The 21,486-nt window shown below is 36.3% G+C and overlaps 1 protein-coding gene and 1 long non-coding RNA gene across 2 annotated transcripts; both read right to left on the bottom strand.

The window, feature by feature from the left end:
- Positions 1-4,680: 4,680 nt before the first annotated feature.
- On the bottom strand, positions 4,681-15,991 carry LOC145816208 (uncharacterized). The gene is made up of 3 exons (XR_014358647.1): positions 8,287-15,991; positions 7,818-7,889; positions 4,681-6,398 (listed from the first exon to the last, which is right to left on the bottom strand). It is a non-coding gene; the product is annotated as an uncharacterized LOC145816208 (long non-coding RNA).
- Positions 15,992-18,168: 2,177 nt separating this feature from the next.
- On the bottom strand, positions 18,169-20,446 carry LOC145816207 (putative inactive poly [ADP-ribose] polymerase SRO3). Its single transcript, XM_082912505.1, has 4 exons — positions 19,237-20,446; positions 18,891-19,132; positions 18,655-18,794; positions 18,169-18,522 (listed from the first exon to the last, which is right to left on the bottom strand). Exons 1-4 carry the CDS (start codon positions 20,274-20,276, stop codon positions 18,427-18,429), a joined length of 1,518 nt encoding a protein of 505 aa, XP_082768631.1. The 5' UTR covers positions 20,277-20,446; the 3' UTR covers positions 18,169-18,426.
- Between the last annotated feature and the right edge of the window lie 1,040 nt (positions 20,447-21,486).

Below are 21,486 nucleotides of genomic sequence, written 5' to 3'. Positions count from 1 at the left end.
CTCCACTTCCTCCAGTGCCACAAGTGCCTCCGCAGCCAGCTTCATGTGGAGGTGGCACATTGCTCAACACGCCGACGCATGCCGGAGTACTAGACAAGGCCATCTTGGCAGAAGCCAACTTGAACAAGAGTCAGAGTTTGGGGGAGGAGCAAAAAAAAAGACAGACCTATAACGATCGCCCAGACCCGTGTGGTGCCGAGAAGAAGACAAGTGTGGATAGTTTCGACAGAGCGAATTAGGAAGGTGGCACTAGGGCGACATGTACAAGTTGCAGGAGGCGACATTTTGGAGTTTGTCATTGGGCATCGGGGGCTTGCTTTGAATGTGGCGAGATAGGTCACCATGTGAAGGACTGTCCGAGGGTAAAGGCTAGAAAAGATAAGAAGAGATGAGAACCCGTCGCTCGGAAATTGTTTTGAGGACATGGTAAGCGAAGTTTGGAGGACCAAACTTCTTTAAGGGGGGAAGGATGTAACAACCCATATTCATGTCATAGTCATGTTCATGTTCATTTACATAACTTTATCTTGTTAAGTTTGCATTCATGAATCTTGTCTTGTTTTGCTTAAGTGTTGCTTGCATGCTTTGTTCCTTCCCTGCTATGCCAAGCCTAGGTCATGTTAAGCCTAGGTCATGTCAAGCCTAGGTCATGTTGAGCCTAGGTCATGCCAAGCCTAGGTCATGTCAAGCCTAGGTCATACCTTTAAACCTCTTACCCCTAGGACCATCTTGGAACCACGTTGGTTGACCTCCCCCATCGCCTAGGCATATTAGCCAAGATGTCATCATCTAGGCCAAGGTGTGCATCACCTAGGCCGAGATGTGCATCATCTAGGCCGAAATGTTATCATCTAGGCGTCCTAGATCCTTAATCCTTGCACCTAGTGATCTTGTTCCGAGACTGGAATGACCTGGACCGAGGTGTGGCACATCTAGGCCGAGGTGTGGCACAGCTTGGCCAAGTGTTATCCTTCCTAGCCGAGATCATTGAGACCTTACTTGCCGAAGCCTATGTCCTTAGCCGAGATCATTACCTGCCGGAGTGCCCATGTCACCTAGCTTGTTGGATACACTTTGTCTTACACATGTCTTGTCACTTAGTCACCTTTTTGAAGAGAACCAATCCGGTAGTGCCACGTGTCCCAGCAGAGAGTTAAAATCAGCCGATAGAGAGAGAAAACCTATCATTTCTATATCTTTGTTCTAGGTAGAGAGAGAAGCTCTAGGAAGAGGAAGAGGAGTTCTTGAGAGAGGAGTAGATTTCTAAGCTTGATCCCTAGAGATCGAACCGTTAGATCCGTGTTTTAAGGTTAGATTCGTGATCTACTCTTGTTATTCTTTATGTTGATCTAATCACATTGCATGATCTAGCATGTTTCATGAACCATGCATTGCTTTGAAGTTCGGTTTTAGAAAGAGAAAGTGATATTCATGTGTTCTTGAGGAAAAGCCATGTTTTGATCCGAAAGTTTGTATCAAGATCCATGTTTTCGTGTTTGTTTTCATATGATCTTCAAATATGGGTACCAAGGTCCACGTTTTCGAACTCATAGCATGAAATCTTAGATCTTGTAATAACAAATTATGATTTTAGCATTCATGTTCTTCATGCTCATGTTCTTCAAGGAGGAAACCCAGATTTCCAGGCTTCATTTCCCTAGGTGTGATCACCGAGACCACTCTTGCCTAGATCACACACCTAGGCCAAGCATCGTATCTCACCTTGGCCTACCTTGCATAATCACTTGCACGTTAGTTCATCTTGCATGCACACCTAGGCCAACCTATCCACACCTAGGCCGACCATGGTACACCCTTGCCGGCACCTTGTAACACCTCGGCAGGTAGCTGCACACTGATGCCTAGGTAACCACACCTCGGCCAAGAGGTGTGGGACCTCGGCCAAGACCTCCTGAGTTCACCCAACTAGGTCATTTTAGTGTAGATCATCTCTGTGCATCCATTCCAGGACCTGGTTGGTACCCAGCATGTTTTCCCTAGATGAAAAACAGTGTTTTAACTCCCAGCATGTTTTCCTTAGAAGAATCCAGCATGTTTTCCCTAGATGAAAAACAGTGTTTTAACTTCCAGCATGTTTTCCCTAGATCATTTGCATTCATGTAAAGCTTGTTTTTTAAGAGTACATTCAATAGACTTTGCCATATGTTTGTAGGACTTGGACCTTTGCTTTGATCCCGACGTCCTAAGAACTATGTGAGTGGTATTTTTAATAAAGCTATGTTATCATGTTTTGATAAGCTTTGCTTTGCCTTGTTTTGAAAAGTATTTAATCAAGCATGAATGATTATCTCTATTTTGTATATCAAGTATTATCTTGTTTTGATGACATTCTTGGAAAGTCCTTAGTGCCAGGGGACTATAATGCAGCTGCACCATTGCTTGAGAGATCTCTACCATCGACGGTCTGGGAACGGATGGCCCCATCGACGGTCTGGGATACGGGTGATTTGTCTAATCGATTCCGGGTCGATTATTCCCTTGTTTTGTCTTGTTTTGCCACCGACAGTCTATAAACGGGTGGGTTTGTTTTGTCAGGAATGTCATCACCCCATGTATTATGTAGATATTATTAAACATCCCAAGAAGATTTGAAAGGCCAAGATTTGATTGATGAACTTGATTCATCCCATGTTTTGAACAAGCTATGATATATGTATTGTTTTGACAAGGACCTCGGGAATCATTCATTTAATCCCTTTATTACTTATACCATTCACTGAGTATCCAAACTCACCCTCTCCTTATATATATGTAGGTAACAAGCATGAAGGCGGTGACGCCGAGATGTGTTATTTGGAAGATGATGTTTGATCCATCTTATGTCGGCAATCTTGAAGATTATGCTTCTTAGTTGTATTTCATGTATTTTGTATATGTCAGCTTGAGAAGCCTTTTAGTCAAGATGTAATATGTATTTTATTTTGCTTATAATCAAGTTGTAAAGCTATGTACAGATGTATGCCATTTCATTTGACTTATGCACAGCTCTTATGGACTAATTAGATTTGTATATATTGCTTCCGCACATATTAGCCCCATATGTAATACTCTGATTGTATGTGAATTTTGAAAGTTAGCCTTCGGTAATCTCGAATTACTGGCCATCACGGCACCATTCTACTAAGGGCAGAATGGGGTCGTGACATTCCCAGTGCTTACAGCATCACAATTAACAAATTCTCTTTCACAAGGGCAGTTTTCAGGCATAACCGTGAAATCAGAGAACCTAAAAGCATGTCACATGAATTTCTTAATGCTGTGTTTAGTTGGAGTATTTGAGGAGAGATTTGGAAAGGGAAATGGAAAAGATAGGTGAAATGTAAATAAAACATGCTTATGTTTCACTTAGTTTCACACACATTTTCCCTTTCCCTTTCCAAATCACTCCCCAAATCCCCCAACCAAACACAGCGTAAAAGAAAATGCTTGAGACCACTAAAAAACTCTCACAATATGACCCATAATGATGTGGCATGATAGGTGTCAACTTTTGATTTGTCACACATTTAATCATACAGGCCCCAACTCTCTTGCCACATCATTGTGAGTGAATTTAAGGGTTTAAATTGTGGATCTCTAGTATTGCATTTTCATAAAATTGAAATGATCAGGTCCAAAGTTTGGGAGCTACAGACTTCTATATGACAAACAGGTAGCTAAAAGAAAAATCATCCCTATTAGTCCTGCCCCCGCCTAACTATCAATTCAGACAACCCCAATGAACACTAAAATTTGACAGCAACGAATCAAATTATCAATTGTAAGAATCTTACCTAAGGCCACCATCCAAATGAAAAAAACCACCTTAGAAGGAACACCCGGCAACCATATACTCAGCCAAGGAAAATTCCCGAGCTCCTGTCCCACCAAACCCCGATAAAACAAAGAAATTGAGAACTGCCCCTCAACCCCCAACCCACACCAAACCAAACCATCCTCCTCCCCCATCCCCGTAATTCCCAAACCATACAGAAAACTCAACAAATCCACCAACTGGCCCACCTCCCAATCCTAAACCTACCAACGTAACCTAATATTCCAATCCACTATGCCCCCAATGCATTCAAAGCAAAATGCCACAGTAGCCTCCCGAAACACAATAATGCTAAAAATCAAAGGGAAGCACTCCTCCAACAAGACCTCACCACACCATCTATCCCTCCAAAAACACACCCTCTCCCCTGACCCCACCCAAAAACCCACCCTCCACAATTCCCCCCGACCCAATCAAATCCCCTACCACAAACCTCGACCATGAGATCCACACCCACATCACTGTTCAAAAGCACAGATGTCAAAAACCATGGATAGCCCGTCAACCCCAGCAGAAGATCATACTGTACTACAAAAACTGCTTCTCTTCAACCTAAATAAACAGGGAGAAAACCTAGGAAAGATGGGTGCGGGTAAAGGCACATTACAGGTATGATAATACAACAAAACCTAAAAAAAGAAGGATAGAGATACGGTCCAGTACATCCATAAAAAAAAAAAAAAAAAAATTATAATATGTAGTACATAACATGCTAGCCTTGAATAATGGTAACAAGAAAAATGAGATTTGAAAACTTCACCCAGTAACAATTTATGCAGTGTGGAAATTTTACCATTGCTGGACCCAAAATAAGGGCTCCGTGAACCATCCAATCCCTAAAACCATTTCTTAAGCCACATATCTGAACCACTTCATAATTGTGCGTTAATTCATTTTTGCCCCATCTCTCAGCAGAAAAATAAGTTCTGGAAGAAGAAAATAATATTTTCAACTTATTGCAACATAAAAAGACCCTGTTTAGCTGACAATAGAAATATGTAAATTACAGCATCACCAAGGAGAAGCATTTTTTCAGTGTTGCACCATACCAGATAGCAAGATCATGCAAATCACAGTATCATCAAGAAGCGGCACTTTTTACAGTGTAGCAACACACAAAATAGCAAGATCATCCAGATCAGTGCATCAATGTTCACTAAAGAGACAATAGAACTAGCGTACTACTTTGACCACTCAGTCACTGTAGATGCCCCACTCAGTCACTGTAGATGCCCCTGATTAGTGCAATGGGATGTGCCTACTTATATATCTCTTGATTTGAATAAGTAAATTTCACCCAGTTATTCAATCATTTGTAAACCAGAGTCAATTCCATGATAAATGACAACTTTTCCAAAAGTACCACTTGGTACAATATAGAACGTTTCACCATTTCCATCTATCTCTGGTGTTGTAGCTCTAGAGCACAACTCAAAACATCAAGCAAAATCACTATTACCTAGAAACTCTTATCCTCACAAGTCACTATTACTGTGAATTCAAACCTGCCATGGCATAAGCATGCAGGAAACTGAAAACAACTGGATACCCCAGATTCAAGTTGTCGGTTGGCCCATCCTTACTCTGCCAATGTCCCTTGCAACTTACAGGACCACCATCATAATCTTAATTTGCTTTCAAATCTTCTGAGAAGTTCTAGACATTGTTTTGGGCAAAAAGTTTTCAAATGTCCACTAGACTACTACTTGAATCAATTTCACCTCCTGGCATCACCTTTCAAACACATACAGATCTAGATTATTGTTGGAAGAACTTCCACTGGTAAATTCCACAGGTTCAGTCCCTTAAACACAATTGTCAATATAGATGCTTCAAATGGGTTGAAATTTCTCTGACACTAGAGAAGTCAAGAAACATTTATGTGAATGTTTAACTGAAACCAAAGAAATAAAAATGGTTAGTTTTCACTAATAACTTTTATCTATAACTATCCCAGTTTTGAGATGATGGATTTTAACTAACTAGCAGTGCACTGGTTTGGGATGACATTCAAATAAAACAAGCCCCACAAAATATGTTAGAACTCACACAACTATTTGTCATAATTGTAATCAGCTTAATCTTATTTCTTACAACTAGTTAGAACTCGCTAAGGTGATCTCCAATCTTGAGCTGGTGGTGAAAGTTTCTGCAATAAATGATGCATTGTTTAGCTTTAAAAAATAAAATAATAAAAATAAAAACATTGTTGGACATAAAAATAGACTCCAAGAAACTTGGTTACATGGAGTACAAGAAGGCATAATTTTTCAAGTTCGGTTGGCAATGATAAATAGAAGCGAAATACCATATGACATTGTTCTATGAGCAAGACCGGCTTGTTAGTCTAACCATTTGTGAGATGAACGTGTTAAGAAGAGAATTTTGAGATACTAAAATGATTAACAAATATATAAAAGAACATTAAAATGGTTAATACGTGTCACTTTGAATCTATCTTATCCTTCAATGTCCTCTTAAATGTTTCCCAAGTGCAAAATAGAGCTCCATGAGAAGGTTCTTCAAAAAGTGATACTTGAATGTCTTCATTTTTGTGCTTTTCCTGAAGTAGACATACGAAATATGTAGAAAGTGAGATCCACAAAGGGTGCTGTAATGGATTATGAAGCTTTAGAAATAATAATAAATCAGAATTGACAAATATGTGGCAAATACAAGAGCTTGGCAAAGAGTAAATTTAAAGCATTTATTTGACCATTGAAATAGAATTTAGAATTCATAGTTGTCAAGTTGTAGATCAATTTAAATAAATTATTTGAATTTGAAATTAGCATAGAGAAACTCTGTTAATCCACCAACAGTGGATTACCCCAATCTCTAATACCCTGCCAAAGAATGAAAAAGAAAAAATAGCTTCTTAAATATATTAGGGTCATAAGAAATAAAGCAATGAGGAATAGAGTGAAATAAGGTGGTCCATTAGTTCACGCCATAAATAGATTGTAGCACTGGATTATTTAAACATTTGTTCTTTCTAGTTCCTGCAAGTTTTTAAATTTAAATTGTCATTTATTCACCAAATAAGAGGAAGGAAACATAAGCATGTAGGCAAACAAGAGGCAGTACAGAGCTCCAAAGATTGGCAATAGTATAGATGCCAGAATAGCCCCAACTTTTCCTGGTTATTGAAAAAAGAATGACAAATAAATCCATCCAACCAACAAATACCAATAATTTTTTCACGTCAGTAAGGGCGATATAAGATTTGATTACAAGGAATAATAACGCACTTAAGACAGAAAATAAAAAGAATGAATCCTCCATAAATCCCTCTTCAAATATTTCATGCAAACATCATTGACAGATATGGACATATATATGATAAAAAAAAATGAAAACCTAAAATGAAAACATGGCATTCGAACAACAGAAAATCCAATTACATAAAGAACATTCAAGAAATAGATGATTCAATCAAGAAATTATTAGTGAAACCAAAGCTACAATTTGTCTTCTTTTCTTCAAAGTAAATAGAATTGATTACAATTCTAACAAAATTAAACATGTTTTACTTTATTTGTTTTCATTTATGGACTTTTGACTTTCAACCGAGGTAGATTGTTGGCGATCTGAATTGGTAAGCATAATGACAATGATTTTGTGATCGAAGCGAAATAGTTGTGATTTCGTCAATGACCAAAATCGGGTGGAATAATTTCTCTATTTCTGCATATTCCACCATATTGTGCATTCTATATTTGTTCTTGTGCTCCTTTGAAGAATTCTTTGTATTAGTTAATGACAACCCCAATCAACATTTAATTCAAAAACAAAGAGAAGAGAAACTAAACATCATTAGAAGAACACCCCAAAAATTCCATATAAAACAAATAAAAATAAAATAAAAATCCAAAAAAACCAAGTCATCGGTATCATCAAAAACATATGGGAAAACAAATACCCATAAAAAATCAAAAAGAAAGAAAAAAAGAAACCCATTAAAGAAAGCTCATGAACCAACCTTTCCAATTCAATCAACAACCGCTTTTCTAGCCCCCAAATTGAAGTCCCCATTCCTTACTGTTGTTGTCCTCTGCACATAGAAGGCTTCATCAAAACTTGGAGCCATTGCAAACTTTTACTAATTTCTATAGATATTTAAGATTTAATAACTACCATCTTATCAAATGAGAATGATAAAATCATAGAAATCTCTGTTTTGTTCCTTGGAATGCTTTATAAGAAAAAGAGAATTCTTCACTAAAGAATGTATGCAGAAACAAGAATGAAAAGAGTATGAAAATCCAAAAAAGATGAAGCACTCGGTGTGTTTGTGTGTGTGTGTGTGTGTGTGTGTGTGTGTCTGTTTCATTTTGGCATATGATCAAATACATGGTGGATACACAATTAAACAGTTGTGAGGATCAAGAATAGAGCCCCAAATAGACAAATTACGAATAATTTCATTATAAACAAAAGGAAGAAGACACCTCATTTTCTGCAGGTTGTTCCAGCTCATAGAACATAAACCAATCCAGTATGTATGGTCAGAAATATATTGAAGGTTCTGTTTCGGTGACGAGTTTGAAAACCCACTCAACTCTTGAAGATCTTCCACAGTTCCACCGATCGCACTACTCAACTCCTGAAGAGCTTATCGCTTGTGTCATGAGCTTATCCTTTCTTGAAGGTTCCTGCTGCTTGTGGTCTTTCCTGAAATGGTGATAGTGGTGTACGCATTTTGTGCAAGATTCAAGAAAGGAGAGATGGTGGCCTCCGATTGGTTGGTCAATCGGTTGTAGATGTCGCGGCTATTGTCATTGTTAAGTAAGGATCGAGATAGGCATAGCTGACAAGGAAGGGTGAGTTGTAATTATGATTTGAATAGAATGGAGAGGTTGGTAAAAGGACTGTTAGACTGAAGTGTTAGAACAGCTTCTATGCTTCATAACCAAGCATCAACGTTTTACCACTGTTCTATGTAAAACAAGCAGTCGCGTTACACCAAGCAAGAAGCAGTGTTACACCACTCTTACATTCTTTTTATATATGTTATAGAAATAACATACACCGTTGAAATGCATCCTTTACAAACTCAAGAGAAAGATATATCCCATAAGGAGCCGAGTTAGAGCACTAACGCAGCACAATGCTAACAATTATTTTGGCCCTCTCTTAACAACAATTTGCTTTCACCAATTAATTAAATATTCACAAAATGATTCAAGTTTACGTGACTTCGATCTGTTGCCCACCCAAAATAAAATCCAGATCTGTTTCCAGGTTTCAAATGTTCTAATAGAATTAGAATGAATGCCACAAACTCAAAACCCAAGCTATGCACATTCATGAAGGATTCATTAGATAAGCACTATTTCATGATACATGTTCAATCAAGCTCTGTTGGGAAGGTGACTGCGTAGATATGCAGAGGAAGGACAGTTGTGGAGAAGTGTAATTGATTGCAAATTTTGTGTTGATAAAAGGGGATGGATGTCTATGGAAGTGATTGATATTAGGTAGACTTTTTCAAGCATGTAATGAAATGAAATGAGATTGGTGATGACAGAAAGATTTAGTTTTGGCATGTGGTGTAAGGTGATTCAATTGTCAGTAGTTTTGCTGTCAACAAGAATGCTTTGGTAGCAGAATACTTGAGAATTCTCAATTCTGGGGTGGTCTGAGAACCCCCTTTAATTAGATCCATTTATGATTCAGAGTTGGAAGCAATGGTTGCATTCCTTGCATTCCTTTACGGGAATTGAGAGCCCCAAAAATAGGACAGATGGGATGAGATGGAGAGTTGGCAATGGGATGTTTTTGGGGAAATCTCATTACTCTTCAATTATTGACAAACTGAAGATTTTTAAAGTCCACGCCTACTACTAATCGTAATTCACAATATTCTCAATTGGAGCCATCAACTGCAAAACCATATGGCCCCATGAATAGATGGATTAGACTTTAAATATTCATATTTCCTGCATGCACTATTAGAAAATGTGGAGGTTATTTACTTCACCTCTCCAGTCTCCATTATTCAGACATGGGCATGAGATCATGAACGTATGAACTTCAATATAAAATATAAAATAAAAATAAAAAACAAGAGAGGAGAGAAGGAAATTGCAAAAAGATGTTGAATGATAATGCAAGTAAAGCCAACAAAGGATTCTTCACCTTTAATGGTAATGCTAACTGGTAATTTCAATCACAAGCCTATCATAAAGTAGCACAAAATATACATGTATAACATATAGAGCTATATGTTTAACATATACATATGGTAAACTTTGAGAGGAAATCACTTTGAAGCAAGCAACGGTCACAGCTAGTTCATTTACCAAATTATACAATACCTGACATGCACAAACTAAGAAATTTAGAAGTTGCCTGATTTCACTAAGTCCCTGTATAAAACAAAGACATTGCAGATTGCAAACACTTAGCAGCAAAAAGAACAAAATAGCCGATTTTTACAAATTGCTTACAACATTGTAAAACAAACCTGAAGACAAAACCTAAAAATAAAGAGGAAAAACCCATACCTCATCATCTTCACGAGATTATGTGGTTGCAAAGCTCCAACCACTAAGTATGTGCATTCCATGTATAACTCATGCATGTTTTGAAAGTGGTCCACCATAATGTTACAGATATTCTCACAAGAAAACAAATGTTACAGGTAATATTCCAAATAGAATCATCCAAGTTTGCAATAATCCATTGATCTCTTGCAGTCGATTCATTAATGCTCTTCCCATTATATCCTCCTACGCAGTGGCATAGCTAGCTTACTTTTACAAATTACAAAAACATGAGATGACATTTCTTAGATTTTATTTTTTTAAATTCATCATAATACACTCCGGTTTGATATTAAGATGTCCAATTCTAAAGATGGACAACCGTGTTGATGGCCAATTATGTGGAAAACTCTAACAGCAACTTCATCTCGAACAGCACCACTTTTGAATAAAAGTAAAGCTGGACTATAGCGCATGGTGTGAACAGCCCAAACACAATATTCATTACATTTAATGAGAAAATTTACATTTACTGAAGACCTTTAAAAAAGTGTCACTGCGCAGCATGCTTCTTATTTTTATGGTCAACAACTACAACTACCACTAACTTGAGCTTCCCACAATCATGAATCATCTAAATTTTTAAAATCATCTCCTTTAATACAACAACTTTCATGTCCTTTAGCACTACAATGTTTTTGGCAAGTTCACTTCTGACTTCATAAGTTTCCACTAATCAATCTCAATATCTCTTCTCTATTGGATTTATAATGAAATTGTTGTTTCACTGCAACACAATGCACTAACTGCATGAACCTTCGCATAGTTATAATAGAATCCTATAAACACTTCCCTTTAGTTCAATTGGATTACAATATCACGTCAACGTCTTCTAAGCTATTAGATGCCTTTGCATCCATGTAAAATATAGTAAGGTAATTCCATCTTTAACATCATCACTTTTTAGCCAATCACATTAAACTACAGATTATCAATGTGTTGTGTAAATACACCTTATACATGCCAAGCTACAACTCAATTGTTTAACCAAAAAAAAACAAAAAAACAAAAAAAGGAAAGGAAAATAAGCGAGTATAGCTTTTTCATGTAATTATTGGCTTAGCAAAACAAGCAAATTGTACTTATAAGTCAAATAATAGGCTCCTTTTTGGGTAGGGAGAACACGAAGAAATCATGCCTAGTATGGAAATTTCTTCACACAGGTTGCAAGCAAAAGAAATAAGAGAGCAACGGGCTTAATAAATTTAGAATAATACCAAACCAAACGTTAAATCTCATCAAATGGGGTCAGCTATATGAATCTTTCTTCTCCACTCGATTCCATCAACGGCCATTTGGTTAGTCAAATTAAGAAGGCATATCTCTATTTATTATACTAGTCCACATCAATCCAGGTCTGCCCTTCTCCTAATACTTCCATCTACGGTCACTTCTATCCACCGTTGCTTAATAACTTTAGAATAATATTGACAAAAAAATTGGCCACTTAGCAATACCATAGATACTTTTAAATGTTAAATGAGTAGCGCTATTCAGGCCCAAAAGACTCATTTTTTAACCCAATGATGTGGCAATCTCTTAGAATATTTAAGGCAACTCTCTCTCTCTCTCTCTCTCTCTCTCTCTAACAATCAACCAATCATCTCTTTTAGGTCTAGAAAATGGGTTTGTATATCATCTTCCATGTTAAATACGTTGAAGAAAACTACTATTTTCTTGCTATCAAACTAGGTTTTTGACTCAATTTTCAAGATCTATGTTCCATAACCTCAACTGCTTATGACAGGTGCCGGTATGTGTCTACTTTATTCATATTTATTCATAAGTTTCTTTTATTTCATCAACTAAAATGGTCCTTTTATGTAACATAGGGCATATGAACACTTTACTCATTGTGAACCAACCATAACAAAACTCATATAATGAGTGCTATTTAAAATTACATGAAGTAAATTTGAATACTAAACATGTTCATAAATCATAAAGCATGTTAACTAAACATGTCAGACACTGAAATGTTGTTTGCCCTGCTTGGGAACCTAAAGCTTTTAAAAGAGTCCCTGTAACATAGTTCATGTGTAAGTAATTTTGATCACAATATGCGTAAGTTGCTGTTAGTATTCTTTTCAATGGGACTAAACTTTGTGTACTTCTGTTTCTGTATGGTCAAAAATTCAAGCTATGCTATCTCCTTTTTGGTATTAGCAATGTGTATTAATTGTTCAAACTGCATCATAAAATATCATGTATTGCATGCATGTCTCAGCATTATCTACTTAATCAAATCCATTCATTACAACATCATGAATTGCACATCTCTACAACATTACATACACATTACATATAGATATGATAAATGCCAATGAATGTCTCTTTGGATGGAATATCGTATTATCAAAGATACAGAGCATTAATTGCTTTAGTTTTAACTAACCAATAAATAGTATCATTGCATTTATAATATGCAATATTGTTTTGGTTTTCACTTCATTGTTAGTTAAAAATAAAAAAAAAGAAAAACAATGGCATTAATCATTTTCGGGAGTTCAATGACACCAATTTGTCAACAGTCGGAATAAGCATATTCTTCCAAACAAAGAAGCATGGACACTTCTAAGAAAGTGACGTGTTAGTGTTGGACGAGTGTCTGAAATCGACACTCCTCAGACACGTGTCCGACAGTCATTTTACGACGTATCCATCTCTTCTTGGCCATGTCTAACACTAAAAATATGAACATCAGACCAACATTTTAACATTTGCTAACTTATGCTTTTCAAATTTCGAGAATTTGATATAAATATCTTATATTCTTAAAAACAATGTATAGTTCTTAAGAATAACGTAATGTATCATTCTTTTTAAAAAGTGTATAAATAGATGACTTAGGAGGACAAAGGAAATGTTGCAATTATATATGTTTCCTATAGTTTATCTAATTTTTAACTAATATGGTCCAATCCAATAGTCTAAAAATTCATGTAAGAGAATTGGATACAATATTTACTTGATATAAAGTAATTATTTAATTTTGTATATAACATGCACATATATAACTACATAACATAATATATTCTTAGATAATATTATATCAACATATAACTATTTGTAGTGTGTCCGAGTCATGTCCGCGTCCTACTTTTTTGGAATTTTTCGTGTCATGTCATATCCGTATCCGTGTCTCGTGTCCGTGTCTATGCTTCATAGCTTCCAAACAAGCTTCTCTTAAAAAGTTACTTATGAGAATTGAAAGACTTGAAAAAGCCAAATTTCTCACACTTATGAATGTATGCAATGGAACTGGCGCTTTCTCTTATACTCCTATGTGCATGCTTGCCCATGCAATCACAAACACAAGTGGTTTCACATAACACAAACACACAGGTACATGTGCCATTCACGAGCGTTCATTAAATTCAGAAAGTTTAAAAGCATAAGACAATACCCAAATCAAACAATGAAAACTTTCCAAATGCCGTTGAAGCATTGTCGCAACATATATGATGAGGAGGGTTAAATAGGTATATATATATATAATTTAAAAAATAAATAAAAACCTATCTTCTTTGACATCTATGAGGCTAGAGAAATTCTTTTTGACTGATAACACTACATTTAGTTGTACAAATGCTCCTACAGAAACAAAACCTTGAAAACACATCATTTTCGGCCACAAATTTCTTGATTAGTTGAAACCTACATCTCATCCCCAACAATCGTCTTATCCATTTCATGGAAGTATATTTAGCCAACTTCCCATCCTGGGCCAACAAATGGGGAAGGGCTGCACTGAGAGTAACCCAAACAGTCTCAATATTGACAAAAGATTAACTACCTGACTCTCATCCCCAGAAGAGAAGGGTTGCACTTCTAGGGTGTGGTATTGCGTCGCTTTGGTTCAAGTACTGGGGACTTCCATTTGGATTCTTTCTGGAATCCAGTTCTGGAGAAGATTGGGAAAATGTTAGGAGAATGGAGTACGGCTTTGCTTTCACAGGGACTCATATATACTTTGGTTAAGACAGTATTGAGTGATATTCCCATTTATTCTTTTATCTTTGTTCAAAATCCCAATAAAGGTGGCAAGGTCAATTGAAAAGTTGATAAGGTACTTCCTATGGGAAGGTAAGGATGAGGGGAAGAGGGATCACTTAGTGAATTAGGAGATCGTTTTACGTCCAAAAGATAAAGGTGGCTTGGCCATTGGTAACATTCTGGCTAGGAACATGGCTCTACTTGGTAAGTGGTTATGGATATTTCCATCTGAGAGTGATTCACTTTGGCATTCTGTAATTAAAAGCATGGGATTCGAGACAATGGTAGAGACTCCAACATAGTTGTGAGGAGTAATTGTCCGGCTCCTTGGAAATCAATTTCGCAAATCTATACACTTTGGTCGCATTTTCTTTCTGAGAAAGTGGGAAATGGGAAGTTGGTTCATTTTTGGGAGGATCTTTGGATGGGATCTTCCTCCTTTGCTTCGGATTTTCCAAATTTATATAGAGTGGCTCGATTTCATAATTGTTCTGTTGCTTCCATGGCTTGTTCTTCTATGGCTCCAATTTCTTGGAATTTTAATTTTTCCAAAAATCTCAATGATGGGGAGGCTACACAGTTGGCATCTATGTTGTCTAGGCTTGATCACTTTTCTTTGTTTCCTTTGATGGAGGATAGGAGGGTTTGGACTCCTCATTCATTGGGCACCTTCTCTTGCAAATCTTTTTTTCGATATTATTATTGATATTCCTCATGTCCCATAGTTTCCTTTTTGTAAAAAAAATCTGGAAAGCTTGTGCTCCTATTAAAGTGAAGGTGTTTATGTGGTATTTGGTTCATGAGAGCATTTTGACAAATGATACATTACAAAAAAGGGGACAATCATTCTCTAAATCCTCTATGGTGCATTATGTGTTGGAAGGATGGTGAGTCCTTGGATCATCTATTTTTACATTGTCCAGTTGCTTTGAGCTTGTGGCAAAGGTTGTTTCTTTTGAAAAATGTTGAGTGGGTGGCTCCGAAAGGTCGTGCACAAATGATACTGACTTTAAAGGTTTGGGAGGATCAAAAAGGGCAAGGTACTATGGTTGTGTGCCGTCTTTGCAATCTTTTGGGTTTTGTGGTTGGCAAGGAATGCACAGATTTTTTAAGACAAATCTCAAGAAGTGGACTTTCTTTGGAATAAAGTTTGTCATTTTGCATCATTTTGGGCTCCAGTGAATCCTCATTTTAAAGGAGTCCCATTGTTTTTGTTAGTTAGAAATTGGGTATCAATGTGTGCTATGTAGGAGTTCTGTTTTTGGGATTTTGTTTTTTGGAGAAGCATTTTCTTTCTTGTGTTTTCTTTCTTGTAAAGGATGCCTCATTCTCGCCTCTTTTTTTATCTTTTCAATAAAATTCTTTGTTAAGAACAATGCTTAGTTTAAATAAATTTTAGTTCTCATATAATATTTGACAAAATTGAGTTAGCAAAGATACTTCACACTTCTATTTTAAAATCATTTGTAGTTCTCATTTTTATTTTGCATGTTTGTTTTGGTGTTCACTTCATTGTTAGTTGAAAATAAGAAAAAGTAAGAATGGTGTTCATCGTTCTATGCCATTATGCCAACTAGGTAATGAGTTAGAATAAGAGATTTTTTTACACATGCTTCTTTTATAAAGTTAATTATTTATGAGTCAACAAACTAAAATCTTACAAAAGCCAAATCGTCACACTCAAATGCATGCAATAGAACTAGCACTTCCTCTTATTCACTTGCACTAACTCTAGCACAAATGCACGTAGACGTGCTTGCCCATGCAAGCATAGACATGGGTGGTTTCACATGCTAACACACACATACACGGAGACCGAATTGGCATATTATCAAGATACCAACTTTCGTCTTCATACATATATGTCCATTCACCGGTTCAATAAATTTAGAATGGTTGACAAGTATCAATGATGTTCATCTATGAAGCACGAACAACTCTTTGGAGGCAGCGTATGGGTGTCGGACACGGACACACGTTGGACACGCGGTAGACACGTGTCCGCCACTCGACCTAACGTGTCCCTGTTTTGTTTTTTGAATTTTTGGAGGCGGACACTCTCGGACACGCTTGACACGTTTGAAACAGAAAGAAACCATAACCAGGAGACAGAGAGAAACCCCAACCCATTGAAGAGAGAGAGAGATAGAGAGGAGAAGAACCTATTGAAGCCTAGATCGAGGCTAGGTTTGTTCATGTTCGTCTTCGTCTCTGATCGAGGCTAGATCGAGTCCTCTTCGTCTCTGATCGAGGTATGTTTTTCGTTTCTTTCGCATCTCTGTTCGTCTCCTCTCTCTCTCTCTCTATTCGTCACCTCTCGCTCTCTGTTCGTCGCCTCTTGTTTGCTCTATCTCTCATTTTTTTTTGTTTGACTCTTTCTCTTCCCTCTTCCTTACCGTCTCTCTTGATCTTTGTTCTTTTTATTCTTTTTCTTTTTTTTTTTTACCTTTTTTGTAAATAAATAATATAAATAAATACAAATAATATTTTTTTTTTAATTTCACATATAATAAATAAAATAAATAAATAAAAATAATATATATTTTTTAATTTTACATATAATATATAAAAAAAATTATATATATTGAGCGCGTCCCCAGCTTGTCGTGTCCCCTATTTTTTAAAAATTTGTATGTCTACGTGTCCATATCGTGTCCGTGTCCGTGCTACATAAATGTTCATCGTTTTATGCCATTATACCAACTAGGTAAATAGTTTGAATAAGAGATAATTTTTTGGCACGTACTTTTATCAAGTTAATTATTTATGAGAGTTGACAACCTAAAGCTTACAAAGGCCAAATCGTCACATTTGAATGCATGCATGCAATAAAACCGCCATTTCCTCTTATTCACTTGCACAAACTCTAGCACAAATGCACGTAGACGTTCTTGCCCATGCAAGCATAGACATGGGTGGTTTCACATGCTAACACACACATACATAGAGACCGATTTGACATATTATCAAGATACCAACTTTCATCATCATACATATATGTCCATTCCCTGGTTCAATAAATTCTTAAAGGTTGACAAGCATCAATGGTATTCATCGTTTTATGCCATTATACCAACTAGGTAACGAGTTAGAATGAGAGATGTTTTTTTGTATGTGTTTCTTTTAGAAAGTTACTTATTTATGAGAGTCGATAACCTAAAAGCTTACAAAAGCCAACTCGTCACACTTAAATGCATGCAAGCAATAGAACTGGCACTTCCTCTTATTCACTTCCACAAACTCTAGCACAAATGCACGTAGACGTGCTTCCCCATGCAAGCACAAACATGGGTGGTTTTACATGCTAACACACACATACACAGAGACTGAATTGACATATTATCAAGATATCAGCTTTCATCTTCATACGCACATGTCCATTCATCGTGTTACGCCATTATACCAAGTAGGTAACAAGTCAGCATGAGAGAGATTTTTTTTTTTTTTTTTTTTTTGCACATGTTTTTTATTATAAAGTTATTTATTTATGAGAACCGACAACCTAAAAGCTTACAAAAGCCAAATCGTCACACTTAAATGCATGCTTGTAATAGAACTGGCACTTCCTCTTATTTACTTCCACAAACTCTAGCACAAAGGCACGTAGATGTGCTTGCATGGGCAAGCACATACATGGGTGGTTTCACATGCTAACACACACATACACAGAGACCGAATTAACGTATTATCAAGATACCAGTTTTCATCTTCATATGCATATGTCCATTCACGGGTTCAATAAATTCAGAAAGGTTGACAAGCATCAATAAAGTACTCAAATCAAATCACTAGCAATGAAAACTTTCCAAATTAAGTTGAAGCATTGTAGCTACATATATGATGGGGGGTAAAGCTCTATAATAAAAACAAAAAACAAAAAAAAAAAAACCTCTCTTTTTTTATATCTATGGGGTTTCCTCTCAAAATCCTTTTTGTCTGGCAATATTACATTTGGTTGTGCAAAATGGATCATCCAAGAGAAGTATAGTTTCCAAATGCTCCAACAGGTGACAAAAAAAAAAAAAAGAAAAAAAAAAAAACCTTTTTTCAGCCATGAATTCCCTGAATAGTTGAAAGCAGCATCTCATCCCCTACAATTGATCGTAATTGTTTAATGAAAGCATCTTTAGCCACTTTTCCATCCTGGCACAACAAATAGACAATTGCAATCAACAGTTCGAGGAACCATGCTTTTCATAAAATATTTGAAAAATTAAGTAAAAAACAGATACTTAATACTATTCTTCTGTTTGTTGAAAAAGCAGCGTAATTTACCTTATATGTAACCCACAAAGTTTGCAATTCCTGAACTCTTGAGGAAGGAGGAGAGTTGCGTAACTTGGACAATAGATTTGTTAACAAAGCATTTGATGAACCTGGGAGAGGCATCACAAACGATGATCCTCTAAATAGACCTTAAAAACAGAAAGCAAAAACTGGTCACCAAAGATGAAACAGAAAAGTGCACAAAAAAAAAAAATGCAATCAAGGAAAACCATTTTTTCTTTTACCTTCCGCACGATCAGAAGATTTATAGCTCACAACACACTCAGGAAGTATGTGGGTGTTCATATTGGCACACCACACCACATACCAATTGGGATTCTTAAGATCATCCACACCAGTATCGAAATCCTGGCAGGAAGGATACATCTGTGTGGACCCTGCTTCAATTTGTTCACATTTACCCAATATAACTTTACACAGGATAACATGCTTTTCTCCATTATCATCGGCCTCAGATAACATAGCACTAAAACACAATTCAACCATCAATCATCATTACCAACAACTAAAAAACTATTTACAATACAATGAATAAAATAGATGTTAAAGCATGTGTGCGCAGCGCGGTACCTTGTGTGGGATGAGCATAAAGGAGACAAATAGATGCCAATTCCATGAGCTTCAGAACCAGAAAACTTGTTAGGCAATGCGAACCCGTGACTCAAAATACTAGCCACTCCTTTGTCCGAAGCCCCATACCAAGCAAATTGCATATTGGCCTCTCCTCTAACAGCCTTCATAATCTCCACCTGCTTCTGGAAGACTTCGTATCGAGCTCTATCTAACGGACCGCTGCGCGAGCACTGGTGAATTGCAGTGATCGCAGCACCGGGTTCAAGAACTCCTATCCCAGACAGAAACAAATTCTTGACAACTGAATAGGCTTTCTCTCCTTCTTTCAACAGTTTCGTTTTCGGCCACCTCGGTGATTCTGCATCATAAGCACTAATCGGCGACTTCTTCTTCTTCTTCTTACCGGGTTGATCGTTCGAAGAACTTCCTTCAGTTTCACTCTCTCCTTTCCTCTTAGCCGAATTGAAATCTCCTCCGATTCTAATCCCAATCTCAATCGTAGGGTTTTCGGAGGCCAAGTCCTCGGTGACGTTCGAAATTTCAATATTCGGATTTGAAGAAGACACATTCACGACTTCAATGTTCGGATCTCTGGAAACGTTTGCAACTTCTCCACCGCCATCGACAAAGGTCTTGGGGAAAAAACACTTACCGTGAACATCAATCCAAGCAATCGAACTCTGATTCCCACTCTTCAAATCAATCTGCAACATTCGATAAAAATCGAACAAGCAAAGAACTCCCTCAATTCGAACCTCGACCACCGATTTCCCTTCCAAGAACCCCGATCGGAGCGAATCGAAGACTTCTGGAGCGACATCAACCCACGATTCGTTCTCGTAACGCATAATCTTAGCAGGTGAAGCGCTTCGCTTGAAATTCAAGCGGTTTTGAAGCAAGAACTTTGTATGACAACAATCACGAGCACAAGGTGATGATGATGATGATGAATTCGGAGGAACCCTAACCCTAACAGTATCTACAACGTCCCTCTCGTTAAACATCACCGTCGCTTTCGAATTCGATTTCGAATTCATGAGTTTTGGTTATGAGATATGGCACTGTACAATGAGAAGCTCTGGAACAAACAAGCGAAGCAATTCACACAGTATGGACGAGAGGCTTCTGGAATCAAAAAGGTGCACCGCTTCGGTATATATAGGCGGCGCGGTAGCGGGCGTGTTCGAGATAATACGGGCATTTACATGTCAGTTTTAATTTATGAATTTATAATTTATTAAGGTCAAGTTTGGGACGATTAAAAAAGTGTATTTTTTGTCTTTTTGGACTAAAAGATTGAGGTTGAAAATATTGATGTTTGGGTTAACTTTTTGACTTTTTATTGAAAAATGTGTAATAAAAAATTGTAAAAATTGATTTGTAGGGAAAAATTTGAATTGGGAGTTGTGCAGCCGTAATTGTTGACTTTTGGTGAATAGTATTAACTTTTTAACTTTTTGAGTAACTTTTTGACTTTTTGACTTTTTTTAAAGTCCCCAAACTTGGCCTAAGTTTTAAGTAAGTTTTTTTTAAATTTTTAAACCTGTTAAATTTTTAATAATTAAAATTATTTTTTAAATAATAATTATTTATTATTTATGATTGTTTATAAAAGAATAGGATAATTTGATACTTATTTTAATTTAAAATATTAATTTTTAAATTAAAAAATATTAAAAAATTTTGAAAATATGGAATTATTTTTTGTACAAAATTGAAACTTTGTGTCTATGAAGAAGCATGATGATAGAATATTGATGTGCAAAATTAAAAAAAAAAAACTTAAAAAATGAAAAAATTGATAATATTCTCAATTTTAAAACTGAAAAAAACAGTTGGGTTGGTTTGGGGTGTCTTAAAAAAGTGCACTTTTTGTCTTTTATGAAAAGATGTGCAGAAAAGTAGAGAGGTGATGTGATGAAAAAAAGATAAAAAGATAGATTATATAGGTTATGCCAAACCTAGCCTTAATGTTCTAGATTTTATTGAATAGTTGAATTAAATTAATAAATAGAAGTATAACAACGTTTAATCTCATACTATATTTTTTTATCAATTAGTGAAACAATTATTTAGAATATTACTACGCAAAATTGATAATGTTCTTAGTTTTAAAAATTAATAATATTCTCAATTTTACTAAATAGGACTTATTGGTTCATAAAATATTAAATAGGATCTGAGCTATCATAACATTTATAAATATGACTTTTAGATAATTAACTCTTTAAATAAGTATATAATTTT

This window comes from Camellia sinensis, unplaced genomic scaffold (genome assembly GCF_055761805.1).
Source record: "Camellia sinensis isolate YWXY unplaced genomic scaffold, ASM5576180v1 Unanchor3, whole genome shotgun sequence".
NCBI lineage: Eukaryota > Viridiplantae > Streptophyta > Magnoliopsida > Ericales > Theaceae > Camellia > Camellia sinensis.
The sequence above is the reverse complement of the archived record's forward strand: the minus strand, read 5'-3'. Positions and strand labels throughout refer to the sequence as shown.

Bases quoted from the DNA above. Each gene is read 5' to 3' on its own strand.
- LOC145816207 (XM_082912505.1), bottom strand. From the start codon at position 20,276: ATGAATTCGAAATCGAATTCGAAAGCGACGGTGATGTTTAACGAGAGG. The intron at 19,133-19,236 runs GTACCGCGCTGC...ATTGTGTTTTAG, and splicing joins TTATGCTCATCCCACACAAG to TGCTATGTTATCTGAGGCCG. The intron at 18,795-18,890 runs GTAAAAGAAAAA...TCTGTTTTTAAG, and splicing joins ATCTTCTGATCGTGCGGAAG to GTCTATTTAGAGGATCATCG.